This window comes from Molothrus ater, chromosome 19 (assembly GCF_012460135.2).
Source record: "Molothrus ater isolate BHLD 08-10-18 breed brown headed cowbird chromosome 19, BPBGC_Mater_1.1, whole genome shotgun sequence".
In the NCBI taxonomy this organism is placed as follows: domain Eukaryota; kingdom Metazoa; phylum Chordata; class Aves; order Passeriformes; family Icteridae; genus Molothrus; species Molothrus ater.
In genome coordinates, this window is record NC_050496.2 from 4,570,797 (window position 1) to 4,588,493 (window position 17,697).

The 17,697-nt window shown below is 55.9% G+C and overlaps 1 protein-coding gene across 1 annotated transcript; it reads left to right on the plus strand.

Moving 5' to 3' along the window:
- Positions 1–341: 341 nt before the first annotated feature.
- Positions 342–17,118, plus strand: CYGB (cytoglobin). The gene is made up of 3 exons (XM_036394503.1): positions 342–863; positions 11,237–11,468; positions 12,523–17,118. The coding sequence occupies exons 1-3, from the start codon at positions 721–723 to the stop codon at positions 12,685–12,687; spliced, it is 540 nt and encodes a 179-aa protein (XP_036250396.1). The 5' UTR covers positions 342–720; the 3' UTR covers positions 12,688–17,118.
- Positions 17,119–17,697: the final 579 nt, after the last annotated feature.

Below are 17,697 nucleotides of genomic sequence, written 5' to 3' on the forward strand. Positions count from 1 at the left end.
TCCCCACTCGACCCAAATCTCTTCTCAGCCCAGGAATTGGAGGTGAGGGGTCTGTCCTTCCAAACATCACCTCCTGCAAAATCAGGGAGTGCAAAGAGCAGAGCCGGGGCAGAACTCGGCGCAGCCAGCAGTTGGGCTAACTTTAACTCTGGATTCTGAATTTCCTCTGAGCTGTTTACAAAGGGCTGGAAAAAAAACTTCAAGCACTACCTCCCCCCCCCCGCCAGCCCCGTCCTGATGTTGCCCAGAACATCTCTCTCATCCCTCCCTTTCAGGGAGGGAAAAAAAAAAGGAAAGGAGGGAGGAGTGGGAGAGAGGAGGAGAGAGGGAGAAAGTGAGCTCACGTTCACACATTGGTGAAGAGGCTGGTCTTGCAATGCCTTTGAATATTTTACTTTTAGGCAGTTCCTCATCAGTCAGCCACACACATCCGAGGCGAGCTGAAGCTAACTACAGCCATGGACAGCACTAGGAGATCTCACATCTAATCACACGCATCATTCCTCCGGGATATTCTTTAAATTCCATACCCAAACACGCTGACAGGCAGCTGCACTCACACACACACTCACACACACACTCACACGCACACACACACATCCACACGTCGCAGAGCCGCCGAGCAAACACCTTGTCTCTCCTCTCACAGGATATACCCGCTCACACACATCTCTCTTTATCTCCTCCTGGCTTCCCGGAGGATCCTGCCGGCTGTTTTTCATGGAGAAAGTCCAGGGAGAAATGGAGATTGAGAGATGGGAAAGAAGTGAAGAAATTTCAGACGCAGAAAAAAAGGTTATTCAAGAGATATGGAGCAGAGTATATGCAAACTGCGAGGACGTTGGGGTCTCCATACTCATCAGGTATTTAAAAAACAAACCGAAAAAAGGGAAGCAGCAAATCCAACTGAATCTCTATATAGCTCAGAAAGAGGCAGTACAATATATAGAACTGAGTGGAGATGAATGACAGCGAGTGGGGAGCTGGCTGGGTGTATTTGCTGCCTGGGAGCAGGGAGGGATTCACAGCGCTCCTCGGATTCCCACACCTTTGAGCCGGGTGGCAGCGGCGGGGGCAGCGAGGGGAGCCTTGCCGGGGACTTTGGGGGGAGCTGCTCCATGCTAAGGTCACCTTAACCCGGGGCCGGGGGGCGGCGGAGGCGGGGGGAGCTCAGCCCCGGTGCGGGCGGGTCGGGGGTCCGCGGCTTTTGGCCCCCCCAGGGAGGGCGTGCGGATGGCACGGGTCCGGAGCAGGCTGGCGGGTGAAATAATGCGAGTTGGGAGCCAAGATAAAAGCCAAGCAGGTGTGTCTCCCAGGGCACCATCTGTCCCTCCGGCGGCAGCGTCGGTGGGAAGGAGAGCAATGAAGTTGGAAGGGGCTGAGGGGGGCACGGGCGGGAGAGGGGGCAGGGGGGGACAGCAGCCCCCGAGGGGGGTGTGGAGCATCTCCCGATGGCAGTGGGGCACAGAGAGCAGCTCAAAGCTCTGCACCTGCAGCCAGAGCAGGGGAGATGCTCTGGAGGTGGGGGTTTTGTGTTGTCTGGGAGTAAAGCCATATCCAGGTACACCGGGAAAGAGCCAAGTGGGAATCCCACAGTGTCCCACTGGCACTGGGAGTTTGGGGTATCAGTGGGGTATGGCACCAACAGGCTGTTTCCCTTATTGAGGAGGGCAAGGAGAGGGGCAGGTGAGATGCCTGCAATGGCCAAATGGCAAACAGCAAAGATCCTGTCCAGAGCCACACCGCTCATCCCTGGGGTCAGGAATGCTGGGATGTCCCTGGTCAGACCCCACCTGGACCAAAACCAGGCACCCCAGGTATGGGTTGTGTCCTTCCCATTTCCTCCTGCACCAGGGGACTGTGGGTGTGCAGGGAACCCCTTGGAAGGATGTGCTGTTCACTAATAATCATCTGAAAGTTTTCCAATTGACTGAGCTAAAGCTCTGAGCCCACAGGGACTGCAGGGAGCAGAGCCTCCCCGGACATCACAATGAGCAGAGCCAGTCCCCTCCAGGCTCATGCCAGCACTGCAATGGGATTTTCTTACCAAGACCCCTCTGCAGATTCCAAAATGACATTGGAGCCCCCTCTCCACCTCCTTCACAAACATTTCCTTCTCTCAGAGCCAGCTGATGGCTGAGCCCATTCTCCCATGGCCCCCAGTCTGTGTAGGCAGCCAGGGCAGCCAGGAGGTGTGACAGCTCCATGACTGGGACACCAAACCTACCTAGGCTGGGTCTGAAGCAGAAATGGCAGAGACCTGGGGGTTATAAGATTCCCCTCAGCCCTATCTCTCAAAGTTCAGCTCATGGCTTGGCCACCAGCCATGCATGGCCCTTGCCCAGCAGCTGGGTCATGCCATGGCCCCACCTGCCAGCCCTTCCAGGTGCCCACTGCCCACAGACACAGGGAGGGTGGCTCTGTGCCCATGGCTGGCACCGAGGGACTCGTGGCAATGCCATGGGGGATTCACCCAGGGCAGCTCATGGCTTTTGGAGTCTCCATGGTGCTTGCAGCAGGGTTGGGCATGAGGAGAATCGAGGTGTGGCAGTGGGGACTGGCTGGCTGAGCTCAGGTGCCAAGTCAAACTTTCCCAGCAGAAGTTTTTGGTGCAGTTTGGGGTTTTTTTTAATGCAGGCAGAGTTGTGCACTGTGGTGAAGGTTTTCTCCTGCTGTGACAACAGGGCAGAACAGAACTGCCTGCTAGGGTGAACCCTGGCTCTTTGGGAGCCTTTACATCCTTAGTCATGGCACGTGCCCTGACACACCCCAGCTAAACCCACCACCTGCTCCCTCAGCCAGAGCTTCCCTGGGATGCTTAAAGTGAGGTCTGGCCTTGTGCATATCCCTGGTGATAGTGATGCCATTTGGGAGAGGAGCCATCCCCTCCAGCAGCGCCGGCTGGAGCAGCAGATCCGCATGGCACAGCCCCACGGTCTTGTCCCCACGGTCACAAACCCTGTCCCCAAAGAGCTCTTTGCACTGCTGCTCTGAGCCCGATGTGAGCTCTGAGCCGCACCTGAGCTCCCTGGGGAAGAAGCACGTGGAGGCCGAAAGCAGGGCAGCCCTGGCCGGGGCTGGGAGAGCAGGGCTGGGGAAGCAGGGCAGCCCTGGCCGGGGATGGGAGAGCAGGGCAGCCCTGGCCGGGGATGGGAGAGCAGGGCTGGGAGAGCAGGGCAGCCCAGGCCGGGGATGGGAGAGCAGGGCTGGGGAAGCAGGGCAGCCCTGGCCGGGGATGGGAGAGCAGGGCTGGGAGAGCAGGGCAGCCCTGGCCGGGGCTGGGAGAGCAGGGCTGGGAGAGCAGGGCAGCCCTGGCCGGGGCCGGGAGCCCCTCGCTGCCGCTGCCCCAGCTGTGCTCGCAGCTGGCAGAGCCGCGGTGGAAGTGGGTCACGCGTGGGGGCCGCCGGGAGCCCGGGCCGTGATTCAGCAGCTCCAGAGGTCGGGGCTGGGGAGGGGGCAGCGGGCGGCCGCTGGAGGGGTCGGTGCGAGGTGACCCGCCCGGAACATTTTGGGTGGGTGCTCACACAACGCCCCAGGGGCTGGGAGCTGCCCCAGTCAGCCTCTGCTTCACCAGAACCAGCCTGGTGCTCCTGCTCACCTTGAGAGGGAAACTGAGGCAGAAGGGGTTGGCAAAGGTGTGGCCAGGGAGAAGGAAGGGCTGTGTGCGGCTGTGGACCCCCTTTGGTGCAGCCCCCACGGGCAGAGTGGTGAGAGCAGGCAAATCTGTCGGCACTTCTGGTTGGGGTTGTGACCAGGGACTTTGCTGTGCCTGGTGGCAGAGGGTCTGGCCCTGCTTACCTACTCCATCCCCTCTCCATCCCTTCAGAGCTGCCGAGGGCAGGGAATTGCATTTTCCCGTGTGGGAAGGGCAGGGGGTTGCAGCACTTCTGAAATGAATCTGTGCTCCAAGGCTGGAGGCAGGGGGGCAATACCCACCAAAAGGCAGTGATGGGGCGTCTGCAGTGCTGCCATCCTGCAGGAACCCAGCCCAGCTCCCTTTGTCCCTAACCAGCATCCCACCCCTCCACCCCCAGCCTTTCCATGCTTTGCAGGTGGGGAAACTGAGGCACAGAGCTGGGCATCATGTTCCCATCCCTCGTGGCTGCTGCTGGTGCTTGAACCCACAGCAAACCCCCGGGGTCCTGCCCTAGCACGATGAGTCCCTGATCTCCCAGAGCTCTGGGACCCCGGGGGACACAAACAAGAATAATGGGGACTGTGGCTGAGCAGCCACCGGATCCTGGGAATCTGCGCTCTGCGGTTCAAACGCTGTCGCTAATTGACAATTTCCTCGGTGGGGAGCCTCGCCCCGGAGGAAGCAGAGTCTCCTCGCCACGCTCATCTTCCTCCTCCCCGGGAGCTCTGGGGCCTCTGCAGGCTCCATCTCACAGCTGCCTTAACCCTTGCTGGGGCTGGAGCTGGGGCTGGGGCTGGACCTGGAGCTGCTCACCTGGGGCTGTGCCTCTTTCTGAGAGGTTCCCAAGTGGGCTGGCTGGGAGCCCTGGGCTGAAGCTCCTCCACAGCCTCCCCACAGCCCCAGGCTCGTTGCTGTGCCTCAGTTTCCCTATCTGTTATTCAGGAATCATTCCTTTTTGACCCCTCCCTCAGCACAGAGCTCCCAGGGCAGCCTTCAGAGCCTGCTGTGCAATGCAGGAGCTCTCCAGACTGTGGCTGTCCCTCCCCAGGGTCTCCCTGTTTCTCCTTCCAATAGTTTATTGCCAATACTGTGACACAAGGCTGGGAAATACAAACACCCAGAGGTGGCTCAGCCTTCTGCAGCACAAAGGAGCTGAGAGCACCCCGGGGTGAACATCAGAGGGGGTTTGGGACCCTCTGTCCTTTGCAGACCCCAGCCAGGCCCAGCACCCCAGGGCTGAAAGCTCAGCCTGTCCCGGCTCACGCGCTCGCTCCCACACCCACACACACGTACCACAGGCACAGATGTGAGAGCACAGAACTTCATGGATTCCAGAGGGGACAAAACCCAGGGATAGTTTCTATAGACCCCAGGAGAATCTGGACCAAATGGTGATGCCATGCCAAGTGCAGGCAATGCGACCTTGCTCAGCCACCACAGGCTGTGCCACCTCCACAGGGCTTCTCCATCGCTGTTCTCTCTGTCTGCACTTCAGAGCCATCAGCTTTCCAAATTTCCACCTTCTCCATCACTCCTGATGTGCTCTTTCCCCCTCAAGAGGTGTAGGAGGGGAAGCAAAAGGTTTGCCAATGCAGGATCAGGCCCCTGGATTTTGGTTGCTGCTTAGTCTGAGCAAACACACCTGGATTCAGACACTTTGCAAAGAGCTTTAAAATATGAAAGCACTCCTTGGATGCCAGACGTTATTGTGAGTTCTAGGTTAAAATAGCAAAAAATCTGACTAATGAGTCTGGCAATGCAGAAAAACCTTTTTTTTTTTTCCAGCTGAATCAAAAAAGTATGGGTTGAATCTACCCAAAAATGGCATTTAAAGAAGTGATTTTGCAGCTACCCCCAAAGCCAACATGTGTTTTGTGGAGGAGTCCATAGGGAAAGGCTCTGTTCCTGGCTGATGAAGGACACATTTCAGGGCAAAGTGGCTCAGAGAGATGCAATATCTCTCCTTGAAAAGGGCCCAGTGAAGACCAGCAGCAGTGTCCCTGTCCCACCCTCGTGAATGGCTGTGAGAGATGTTTTGGGAGATGTTTTTGTGGGGACAAGGAGAGCCAGAGAGGGACACAGGCACGCATAAGGGACATTTCCCAACCTAACAACCACTCCATGAGCACTGAGGGGGCGAGTGAGGGTTTAACAAGCTCAGTCTCAAAACAGCCCCTTCTCCTATGGCTGCATTGTCTCTGATCACAGCTTCTCCATGGCCAAGGCAGCTGTGTGGGGATCCCTGTGGCACAACCTGGGGGCTGCCAGCAGCTCTTGGGATATCCAGAGCCTTCCCCATGGCCAAGGATGGTAGTAGGTGAGCTGGGAATGTTATTGAGATGAGGATTAGTGAGATTCCTAGGAGGGATGGGCTTGAAAATTGGTCAAAGAAGTTTAAGTTCATGGTCAGGTTCAGGGGGTAGTGCTTGGAGCGATGGGTGGCTTGCTAGAGGGGGGATTTATTGATACAAATGACAGAAGTTTGGGTTGGATAATTAAAGAGAAATGTGGCACAACCTGGGGGCTGCCAGCAGCTCTTGGGATATCCAGAGCTTTCCCCATGTCCCCTGTCCCCGTGCTGCCCTTGCATCACTTCCAAGCCACGTGGGGGTAAAAACCCCACTCAGCATCCCACAAGGACATCCATGACCAAGGCAAGCCAAGGCGCAGAGGGTGAGCAGCGTGCCCGGGCAGTTTCCCTGGCTGTGGCTAAGGATGGGTCGGTCCCAGCCGTGCCAATTCCCCTGCAGGGCAGGCGGGGAGGGCCAAGCCCGGCGGTGCCGGCGGCCCCGCTAATGAGGCTGCGGCGGAGCGGGGCGGCGCCCGGAGCGGCTCGGAGGAGCTTTGGGGCTCAGGAGGGGCAATTGAAATGCCAGGACAGCCCCGGCCAGGCTGGCAGGGTGCCTGGGGAACGCTGAGTTCCGGCTGGCTGGTGATCCTGCCCGAGCTGAGCCGGCTGGAAATCACCAAGGGAGTGTTGGAGGGAGGTGGTGATGGGCGCCAGCCACACACAGGTTCACAGTGTGAGTGGAACATGGACCACGTCCTTGTGGAGGGGTCTTACCCACCTCTGTACCCAGCCAGGGGTGTTCTTCCAGCTCCAAGGGAGGTAGGTCTCCAGAGACACGTGGGGAAGCCACTTTGGTGCTGTTGATTCACTTCTCCTGTGAAAGCTGTCCTTACTCCTGCCCTAAAGGTTCATCTGTGCTTGGGCTGAATCCACATGTGTGGTAGGGAAAAACAACAGCAATGAGGACTTGGAGGTGTGAGTGGTGCACACAGAAGTGAGCAGGACCTGCCCCAGGGGTTTCTAGCTCATGTCCAAATGTATTTGGTGGAATCTTTGCTGAGGAATCTGATCCCAGCCTCCCTGGGGTGTCCTGGTCCCTCTGCCTTGGGCCCGGGGGCATCACAGCCTCTGAGCAAGGTTCAGTGTTGTGCTGGATTCTGCTCCCAAGGCTCTGCAGTGGGATGTGGGCTTCACCTGGAGGAAGGCCAGCTACACCTTTCTGTCAGCTGGAGAAGAAGTTGAATTTAGCATTAGTGTGTGGATGGGGGGCTTGGCCCTTTTCCTCCAGCCATCCCATGGCAGAGCTGGAGATGTTTCCCACCACCATCTCCACCTGTCCAGGAGCTTTCAGAGAGAGGACACAGGAGCAGGCAAGCACCATCCTCTTCCTACTCACTGGATTTGCCTTTTTCTGTCTTGCTGAGCTCTAGCATCGACATGGCTGAGACCTCCCTCACCCTGGGCTGGGTAAACCCCCAGGCAGCATCCAGCAGCCTTTCCCTAGCCTGAAAAGGGGATGATGGGCTACAGGTGGCTGGGAGGAGCAGGGGGAACATGCAGGCAAAGCAGTGAGCCAGCCCTCAGCATAATAATAAATAGCAGCAGCACACAGCACCTGCCTACCCATTATCAGCTGCTTTGTAGGCACCCCAGAGAGGAGTTGGAAGGAGAGGTTTGAAAGGGACACAGAGGCTCCAGGCTGCCTTAGAGTTTCTCCCACGTAGAGGGACGAGGCGAGAGAAAACATCAAAGCATTGGTAGGTTGAGTCACCAACCCTGGAGGGATTCAAGAGATGTGTAGATGTGGCACTTGGGGATGTGTTTTACTGGTGGGCTTGGCAGTGCTGGGTTAAGAGTTGGACTTGGTGATCCTGAAGGCCTCGTCCAACCCAAATGATTCTGTGGGAATCAAGGAAAAAAAGCAGTCTCCAAGTGCTGGCTGGGGGTTCAGCTGAAGCCTCCCAGCAGATCTGAGGGTTTGTGAGCATTTTCACCCCACAGTTTGCAAACAGGGAAAGTGAAGCAGCAAGGATTTAGGTGCTTGGGGGAACCAGGCAGCACCCAGGTGTTCTCTTTCCAGCTGGGCTTGGAGGTTTCCTCCATGCAGGATTTGCTCTGTATGCTCTGGGGAGAGGGAGGAAGCTGGGGGAGATGGAGGAGATGCCTCTCCTAACAGAAAACAGGTTTCCAGTAACTGCAGTGGGTTTGCACCTTAATTATTTCCTTTGGCTCTGCTACTGGGAATGGTTGTGTCCTTAAAGTTGTTACAAGGGCAAAAGGGAGAGGAAAAGCAATCCTGACATCCTGTCCTCTGGGTCCAGATGTAGCTGGCAGAGTACAAATTAGCGGGTGGAGAATGGAATCGCTTAAAAAGAAATTTAATGAGATCGGTATGCAGGCATCTGGTTCCTATCAATCATCATTTTGTGTGATATGCAATGGTAAATATCATCTTTTAATGACTCTGATGGAGAAAAAAAGCCCAAACCACACACACATGCGTAATGATCCAAAAACCTTCCAGAGCCCAAGAGGTTTGAACTCTCCAAATTTTCTGTAGATGGAAAAACCCCAACAGACACCTCTTCTAACTCACTATTGTTGGATTATTTTATTTCTTTTTTTTTTCTCCTTTCCTCTGGTTATATTTAACCTTTGTGTTAAATTAATCTTCTCTGTTTATTAACAACTACCACTGAGTGAGCCTCCTTCCCTCTTCTTTGTGCTTTGACAGCTCAAATATTTGCTCCAGGCTGAAGTTCTTGCTGCAGGCGCCTGCTGCTCTCCAAGGAGAGGTGGCTGCAGGTCTCTGGCCATCCATAGGTTTGCTCCTGAAGATGTTTTGGGCTCCTCTGTTTCAGTTCTCCACCAAAGAAATCCAGTAGACACAGGATTGAACACAGGAGCTGAGGGTTTGCTGGTTTTACGTCCCCTGGGAAAGCTGCTGGGCTCAGCTCCCGTAGGGGCATCAGCCTGAGGGTCTGCAAAGCAGGGAAAGGGTGAAAACCAAGTATTTGGATCCTTCATTGGTCTGGTCTCATGCAGGTTGGGGTATTTTGAGGGTTTAACCAGGCTTTGCTCCTGGCATATCTGGCCAAAGTGGGGAGAGGTGGAGGTGATGGTCCCAGGGTCTCTTTTTGGCCCTTCTCTTGTTGGGGACACACTGTGAATCCTCATGATGCAGAGGTCAGTCCCCCCTTGCTATTCCCTTCATGGTTCAAACCAGGAATTTTTCTCAACTCATTTCCCATGCCTTGAGAACATGCTGCCCTTCAGCTGAGACCAAATACAGCTTTTCAGGGAGCTTCCCATGGTTTGGGGCTCAGAGGCTGAGGCATGCAGGGAGCAGCTGGCAGCCTCCATTCCCTGGCTGGGGCAGCAGGTCCCACTTCCAGTGCCATCCCTGGCTCCCAGTGCCTGGGGGGAGCCTGTGAAGGGGAAAGATCCACTGTGGGATGGTCAAACCCACAGCTCTGACCCCAGCAGGATGATCCCTGCTGGAGCTGGAGGGCTTTGCTGGGTGACTGGAGCTGCAACAGCTTGAACAGAGGTGGGGAGGGATGGGATGGGGGCTCAGGGACGCTGAGTCCAGCTGGAAAAAATGGTTCCATTAAACCAGAGTGGAACGCTTACCCTTCTGTGGGGAAATGCCCAGGGCAGAAGTCTGAGATGCTGGGAATGATGTTCTCTGTGAAGCCCTGGCCAGCTCCATCCCCCAGCACCTCTCTGACAGCTCTGGGCTGAAGGACTGAGCATCTCTGTGGCAGCAGGAGCTGGAGACAGCCAGGCCTGGGAGTGATTTCTCCCGACAGGGACCAGATGTGTCAGGAGGAGCTGTGCTGGGGGGAGGAGGCTGCACAACAACAAGAGGAGTTTTGTCATGGGTCCCCTCTGGGTTTCAAAAGCAACACCTCATCTCCCCCTTCCACCTTCCTTCCTCCCCCACCCTTTCTGCCACACATTCTTCACACCTCCAAAACCTATTTTGGGCCATCTGATGAATCCCAGCTGCCTGGGGAAGCAGCAGGAGCCGTGGTGCACTCCAGGCACAGCTTCCTTGGCAATGCCCCCAAGCTTTCACAAGCCAAGGGAGCGGGGGAAGGAAGGGAGGGAGGGGGAAAAGGAGGATAACAAACTGGTAAAGGAGCCTGGTACTCAATATTGTGATTATTCACTGAGTGGTGAGTGGGGAAGAGGATCCCCCTGGTTCTGGAGAGAAGGAGTGATGGTTGGAGAGAGAGGTGGGACGGGTTCAGGCTCCTGTGGTTTGGGATGGTGCTTGGGAAGGAGGTTAGGGAGGGGAGCAGGGAGTCTGCCTGGAGCCAGGAGTGATGGGGGACAGCCCATCAGAGTGATGGGAGGACTCTGCTGCCTCCTGAGCATCCTTCAGCAGCCCATGAGGCAGGGAGAGCCCCGTAGGAGGGAGGGAGCTGGGTGGCAGTGGGGAACCAGCACTGATGTGATTCTCCCTGCAGAAATTCGGTGGAAGGGGGTGGTTAATGTGACTCAGGTGTCAGCCCCAGCTGCAATCCTGGCATGGGTGGTGTTGACATTGGTGGCTCCAGCCCTGGTCCCTGCTACCTTGAGCCCTTCAATTCCCTGTCCTCTCCAGCCCTCCACCTCCCTGGGGAGCTCAGCATATCAGCTGAGCCTTCATTTCTTTCAGCTGCATTTCATTGGGGTTCATTCAATCCTGCAGAAAAGAGAGTCCCCAGGCCTCCTCACAGAGGGGCTGGTGAGTTTTTGGAGAATCTTTGTGCTGGGAAAAATGTCCCAAATGAGCAGTGCTATCAGCTCAGGCCTTAGGTCCTGCTGGAGACTCTGGTGGGGCTCATCCATGAAAGGTGGGGCAGCTTGGACAAGTTCTGGGTGGCAATGCAGAAATGAAGCCCATGAGAGCAAGGAAGAGGGGCAAGGAGAGGCTGGGTGGGATAAAGAGAGGTTTTCCTGCTCATCTCCAGCTCTCTGAGGCAGGATGTGATGTTTTGATATATGTGGGCACATATCCAGCATCTGGCACGCCTGGGTGGCAGCTCTGGGCATCAAGAACTCAGTCTTGCTTCTGCTTTGAGAATGAATATCCAGCTGTGATGACCTTGTAGCAGATGGGGTTTGGGAAAAAGGCATCAACCTGCTGGTTTTCAGACAGCTGAATGCTGCAGCTCCTGGGGAATTTGATAGGAAAATCAGCCCTGGCTGTGTGAGACACAGGGGATGGATTCTACCATCTCTATCCCCTGTACTTTGCTTTAACCCCTCAGCCTGCTCTCTCCCTGCTGATGGCACTTCATATCTGCTCTTTCTGGAAGGTTTTTTGTGAACTTCCCCTCGGCCAAGCAGTATTTCAGCCAGTTCAAGCACATGGAGGACCCTCTGGAGATGGAGAGGAGCCTGCAGCTGCGCAAGCACGCCCGGAGGGTCATGGGGGCCATCAACACTGTGGTGGAGAACCTCAACGACTCTGAAAAGGTCTCCTCTGTCCTGGCCCTGGTGGGCAAGGCCCATGCCCTCAAGCACAAAGTGGAGCCCATCTACTTCAAGGTAAAGAATAGGTGTGACCGTGTTCACACAGGTCTCAGGTTGAGGATCTGACTCCATGTTTCAGAAGGCTGATTTATTATTTTATGATATATATTACATTAAAACTATACTAAAAGAATAGAAGAAAGGATTTCATCAGAAGGCTGGCTAAGAATAGAATAAGAAGGAATGATAAGAAAGGTTTGTGGCTTGGACTCTGAGCCAGCTGGGCTGTGATTGGCCATTAATTAGAAACAACCGCATGAGACCAATCCCAGATGCACCTGTTGCATTCCACAGCAGCAGATAACCATTGCTTACATTTTGTTCCTGAGGCCTCTCAGCTTCTCAGGCGAAAAAATCCTAAGGAAAGGATTTTTCATACAAGATGTCTGTGACAGATAGGAGCAAAATAACCTTGGGGCTGCTGCAGGAACAGGGCAGGGGAGCAGGAGCTGTGGTGAGCAGGAGCTGTGTGAGCTGGTGCTGCCTGGCCTTGGCTGGGTGTGGGGGCTGCTCCCCACACAGCTGCAGTGTCCCACTGTGGCACTGTCCCACCCTGCCCACACACAGCCAGTGCCAGAGCACCCAGTGCCTCCCCCTGCCCAGGGAAGCCCACATGGCTGTGCCCATGTTTGTGGCTGTGTCCCTCTTCCTCTGGAAATTAAGCATGACAGCAGGGACTCAATTAGTTGGCTAATTAGCCCCCCGTCCAGCTCTGCTTGGTTTCTTTCTGACGGGAACACTAACCCCAAGATCACAGGTTTGATCCCCACGTGGCCATTCACTCAAGAGCTGGATTTGATGATGCTCATGGGTCCCTTCCAACTTGGAATATTCTGTGATTCTGGAAATAATTTGGAGTGCCCAGACTGGGGAGATGCCTCAGCCTGCCAGCACCTCCCTCCTCTGCTGCCTGTCCTGCCTGCTCCCAGGGGTGTCAACAGACCTCCAGGACATCTGTGTCCTACAGACAGCAGCAGGATTCAAGTGGTTTTGTAGGAAAAAGCTAAATTTGCTGTGAGCAGCTGTCTGGAGAGTTATTAACCCCTTCCTTGCTGTCTGCCTCCCTCAGAAACTCACTGGTGTGATGCTGGAGGTGATTGCTGAGGAATACCCCAACGACTTCACCCCGGAGGCACACGGAGCCTGGACCAAGATGAAGACCCTCATCTACACCCATGTGACAGCAGCCTACAAGGAGGTGGGCTGGGCTCAGTACCCCACTGCCACCCTGTGAGCGCCCAGGGGGCCACCAGAGGGGCAGGGAGGGCTTTGCTCACCCCAGGACTTCGCTCTGGTCTCTTCTCAAGATCTTTGCTCGGTTTCGGGAGCCCGGTAGGGCCAGTTCTGTCAGCTGCCAAGTCACAATTTGATCTCCATGGGGTTTAAAAACAAACTAAATAAGCCAAAAAAAACCACAGAACCATGAAGGGCGTGGGTGGGTCGGGGTGAAGCAGTTGCAGGGGACGCTGGAAGGGGATGCAGAGGGTGAGGGGAGAGCTTTGGTTGTTGGCTCCATCTTCCTGTCCTGGCCTGTCCATCACCACCTCCCAAATCCTGCACCTCACTTGCACCATCTCAAAGTCCCTTGCACAAGTGCTGCTGCCCCGTTCACTGATGAACAACACAACCCTCATTTTCCATGTGAGGCCCCTGGCTAAACCTGGCTGTGGGGGCACACCTGGAGCCCCTGACTGCACCGAGAACTTTGCTTTGCTTTGCACTTTGTGTGTCACCTGGCAGGGCTGACAGGCAGAGCCTCCCTGGGTGCCCATCACCCCGTGCTCCAGGTGGGCAGCAGAGCTCACCTGTCCTGTCACCCACAGTCCCTGTCCTTGGCTGGCTGCTGCAGCCCCTCCTGGGGTGGGAGAGAAGCTCCCCCACAGCACCAGAGAGGGGAAGGAGGGGGATGCCCCTGGGGGGATCCCTCATGGCTCAGAGCATGGTGTGTGGGTGGGATCCCTGTGCCATAGGTGGGGAGCTGGTGAGTCCACCCACTGCCCTGCAGCTCCCTGAGGAGGGGCTTGGATGGAGCACGGTGTGCCCTGGGAGCTGCTGTGTGCAGGTCTGTCTGTCCTCTCGGTGACAAGGGGGGTCAGGCTGTGGCTAGGAGGAGGAAAGATGGCACAGACATATCAGGAGGGATTTCTGGTTATGAGAAAGGTCCCTTTTCTGTTAACATTAATAAATACCTTGTACAGAGCATATTCCTGCCCTCCTGGTGAGACTGGGCTCCTCCAAATCAAGTGCCTGGTAGAAATCAGCCCATGCAGGAGCTGTGTCCCTCCTGGGGACAGCAGTGCTCCTGCCTGTGCCTGACAAAGGCTTCTCCCACACCCCCAAATGTGGCTGCAGGGCTTGGAGCACTCATCCCTCCTCCAACACCAACTCCTCCTGAACCTCTGGGTCAGTCTGCCTGGTTTGTGCCTCAGTTTCCCCTGCAGATATGAAAAAGGGAGGAGGAGGAGCAGCCCCGTTGCCTCCTGCCCACACGTGGTTGGATTCATAACATTTCTGGGAACTGAATGGCAAAGGATTGAGGATGAAATGTCAGATGTGCTGGGAAGCTTTGGAATCCTTGGCACCCAATATTTCCCTGAAGGCCTCTGCTATTTTTAGAGCTCAGGCATTAAGGGCAATGTTATCTGTGGAAGTGGGAGGAGGGTTCCCCTCTGAGATTTCCTCTGGCCTCGCTCCACCGCTGTCCTGGAGAGCTGGCAGCTTCCTGAGAGAGACCAGCTCCTCTCCTGGGTGCCAGCTGGACAGGCAGCAAGCCCAGAGCTCCAACTGGGATCCCCACAGCCACCCTGGGGACACCCCTCCACTGTGGGGGCTGTGGTGACTCCCCCAGGCTGACCTCCCTCCTCCAGAGCAGACAGACAGACAGAAACTCCTGCTTTGCTCACCTGTGCTTTTCACCATCCCCAGGAACAGAACAGGTTTATTATGTCTCATAACAGCCCCAGGACACCAATAATGTCACTGCAGCTGCTCTGGCCTTGCAGTCCCTTCCTTCCTGCATCCCACAGTTCACAGATCTGTCCATCCCACAGACGGAGAGGAGCAATGGGGCCTGGGGCAATGGCACCTCCTGGGCACCCACGGAGAGCTGGGTGGCAGCAACAGCTGGGCACAGCTGTCCTGGGCATGGCAGCCTGCAGGGTCCAGGGGGCTGTAAAAGGAAGGGACAGGCACAGGGTGACAAGTGATGCTGCTTTGCTCATGGGGGGGCTGTCAGCCAGAGTCAGCATCCCCAAAATCCAGCCCAGCAGCCTGCACTGGTGAAGGTGCCAATGGCTGCAGCTCCAGCTCACACTGGGGTGTCACAGAGGCTGCTCATCCCTCAAACAGCTGCTGCTGCCTGGGTGGGGGTGAATGGGAAAAGCCTGTTCAGCCATTGACTTCCCTCCAGTGCAGGGCTGGGGAGGGATGCCTTGGATCAAGACTGTTAGGTGATGTCTGTGTGTGTGCACACCACGGGACTCACGAGCTTTGCTGACTCCTGCCAAGGCCTTGGGGCCAGCAGCACACATTTCTGAGCAGTTCATGCACTCCCTGTGCTCTGCACATGCTGGGCCAGGGGTGTTTCTGTACAGGGATGTTTCATCTTTAGACAAAATTTGCACATTGACCTTTGAGGTTAATAATCTCCAGGTGGGAATTTTATTTTTGCAGCTCAAACCCTTCCCCTCCCTTCCCACAACCAAAACTGGGCTCCCAGTCTGCAGAGAAGCCACTTTGGAATGTCTGGAAATTCTCCATGTTCATACCCAACCTACCCTTGTGCCTTGGCTTTTGGGGGGCAGCAGCAGGGAGGTCCCCCCACCTCCCCATTAAACAGTGCTTTGGTTTCTCCTTTCTTTTTTTACATCCCCAGAAAAGCTGACCCACAGCCTCCTGCACCACGTGTGTGTGTGTGCTGGGCTTGGGGTTTTTCCAGGCACTTTTTCCTAAAGCAGATCCAGATGTGTGCAGCTGCTGTCCCTCGAGGAGCGCTCCCCCATCAGCCAAATCGCAGCCCACTCCAATAGATGCAAACAAAACCACGTTTATTTTTATTTTTATCAGCTTGCTAGGAAGTGACACGAAGCAGGAGGGCGGCGGGGCAGGGCCCGGGAGGGGAGGAGATGGAGATGAAACGAACGCCCCCTCTCTGCACTGCTGAAACCCAGCACCGTCCTCATCTGGGGAGAGATGAAGATCAACAGAGCGAGGGAAAAGCACCATTCCAGAGTGACAGGGCTGATGAATGCCGTGCGGAAGAGCAGAAAGGGGGGCATGTCCTGGCTCTGTGCGTGGCTCTCTGGCACACACACCCCCCCATGCACAGCCATTCCCTGTCACTGCCGGCCCACTGCTCCCCCCAGTCCCACCACAGCTGACTGGGGGCCCCTTTATCCCCATTTTGTTCAGGTCTGGCTCTCTGGGGCTTGGCCTTTCACTTCCTGGCACATTTAGGCTGAGCTAAGGGCACACTTAGGCTGAGCTTTGCTCTCCTTCGGGGTGGCACTTGGGGACCAACTCTCAGAGTCCTTTCCCCAGGGCTCACAGGTGAGGAGCTGAGGCTCAGGGCATCACTGCCAGCACACGCTGGGCCCAGCTGGTCTCTCCCCTGCCCGTGGAGGACCCTGTGCCCCCCAGACCCAGCCAGCCCCTGGCTCTGCCAGCACCTTGGCATTATCATCAGGGCTAGGCCTTGGAGCTGTGATGCAGGTGGGAAAGCCTTTGTGCCCCCTGGCAGAGGTTGGGAAATGCTGAGTGAGGGGGGATTTGGTGTCCCCCGTGAGCCCCTCGTCCTGGCTCTCTTTGGCAGCACCTGCTCACATCAGCCAGCTCTTGTCCCCCCCTGCAGCTCAGTGTTTGGTCAGAGCCCTGGGGCAAGGGGGGCACTGGGCTGGGATGGGGCACAGATCCCACCCACCGTGTCTCCCCCTCCATGGCCAACATTCCTGGCAGGTTTAGCTCTGGACACCCAGAGAGACCCCCCCCAACACCACCAGGACCCTTATGGGCCTTGTGCCACCAACCTCATCTTCTCTTGGGGGGTGACAAATCCCCAGGGCAGCCGATTCTCACATCTCTGCCCCTTTGTCCCAGGAGAGAGGTCACAGTGTCCCCCCAGTGCCTGTGAGGATGCTCAGAGACTTCAGGGGGGACCAGATTTCACCTGGCTGGACTCTGGTGCCAGAACTCAGCCGTCCCTGCCCCTGGCCATAGGGAAGCTGCCCTGCTGTGGGGATGTGGGGGCCAGCACCACCAATGCCAGGCAGAGGGATCAAAGGGAAACCCACACTGACCTTGGACCAGCTGAGGGAAAGGAAGGGCCAAAACCACCCGCCTGGTCTGACCTCTGTGCCAGGCTGCCAGTTATTTTCCATAGCTGAAGTTGTCTCTAAGTGTTGGTGTGTCTGACCCAGCCCCAGCGTGCCCCACAGCCATGAGTGTGGTCTGATGTAACCCTGTGTCTCTCCTGTTCCTGCTGCAGATCCTGTTCATGTTCGTGTTCCTCGGCGCTTCCGTGCTGGTTTTATACCTGCCTTCCGTGTTTATGGGTGTAACTTGGTTTTTTTCTTTTTGTAGGTTTTTAGTATGTTTGTAACCGGACAAAATGGTGTTATTAAACTGAAACTTGTATCTTCAGTGGATAAATCAATCAAACCCCTCTCCAGCTCTGCTTGGTTTCTTTCTGATGGGAAGGTGAGGGGTGTTGGGGGCTGTCCCATGGCCGTGTGGGTCAGAGGGTTCCTGCTCGCTCTGAGGGAGTTTTTTGGCAGGAAAAAAGCAGCAAAGGGAGTGGATGTGCCCAGCAAGGGTGGTAGAGGTGGCTGGAGGCATCTCAGCAGTGCACTCCTGTGGGGAGGTGTAGGAGTGTCAGGGGGTAGCACGGTCAGGACGGACGGAGACGAGAGATCTCTGCAGCCAGGACTGGAACTTGGGGTTCATTGCAAAGGGCCTGGGGGCAGGGCCCTGCTGGGAGCTGCCAGGCACAGCTCAGAGCAGGACTGAGAGAAGAGAGGGGCAGAGAGGATGAGAGGGTGAGAGAGTCAAAGCAGAAGAGAGTAAAAGGGGTAAGAGAATAAATGGGGTAATGGAGCGAAGTTCCTGTTACAATACCATAAATCTTCTTCTGTGCTGAATATTCTAATTCTCACTAACCAATCTAGTACAAGATACAAATCCTATAGCATTTACATACAGCCTATAAGAATCATTGCATTACCATACTGTGCTACATTTTAAACCCTAA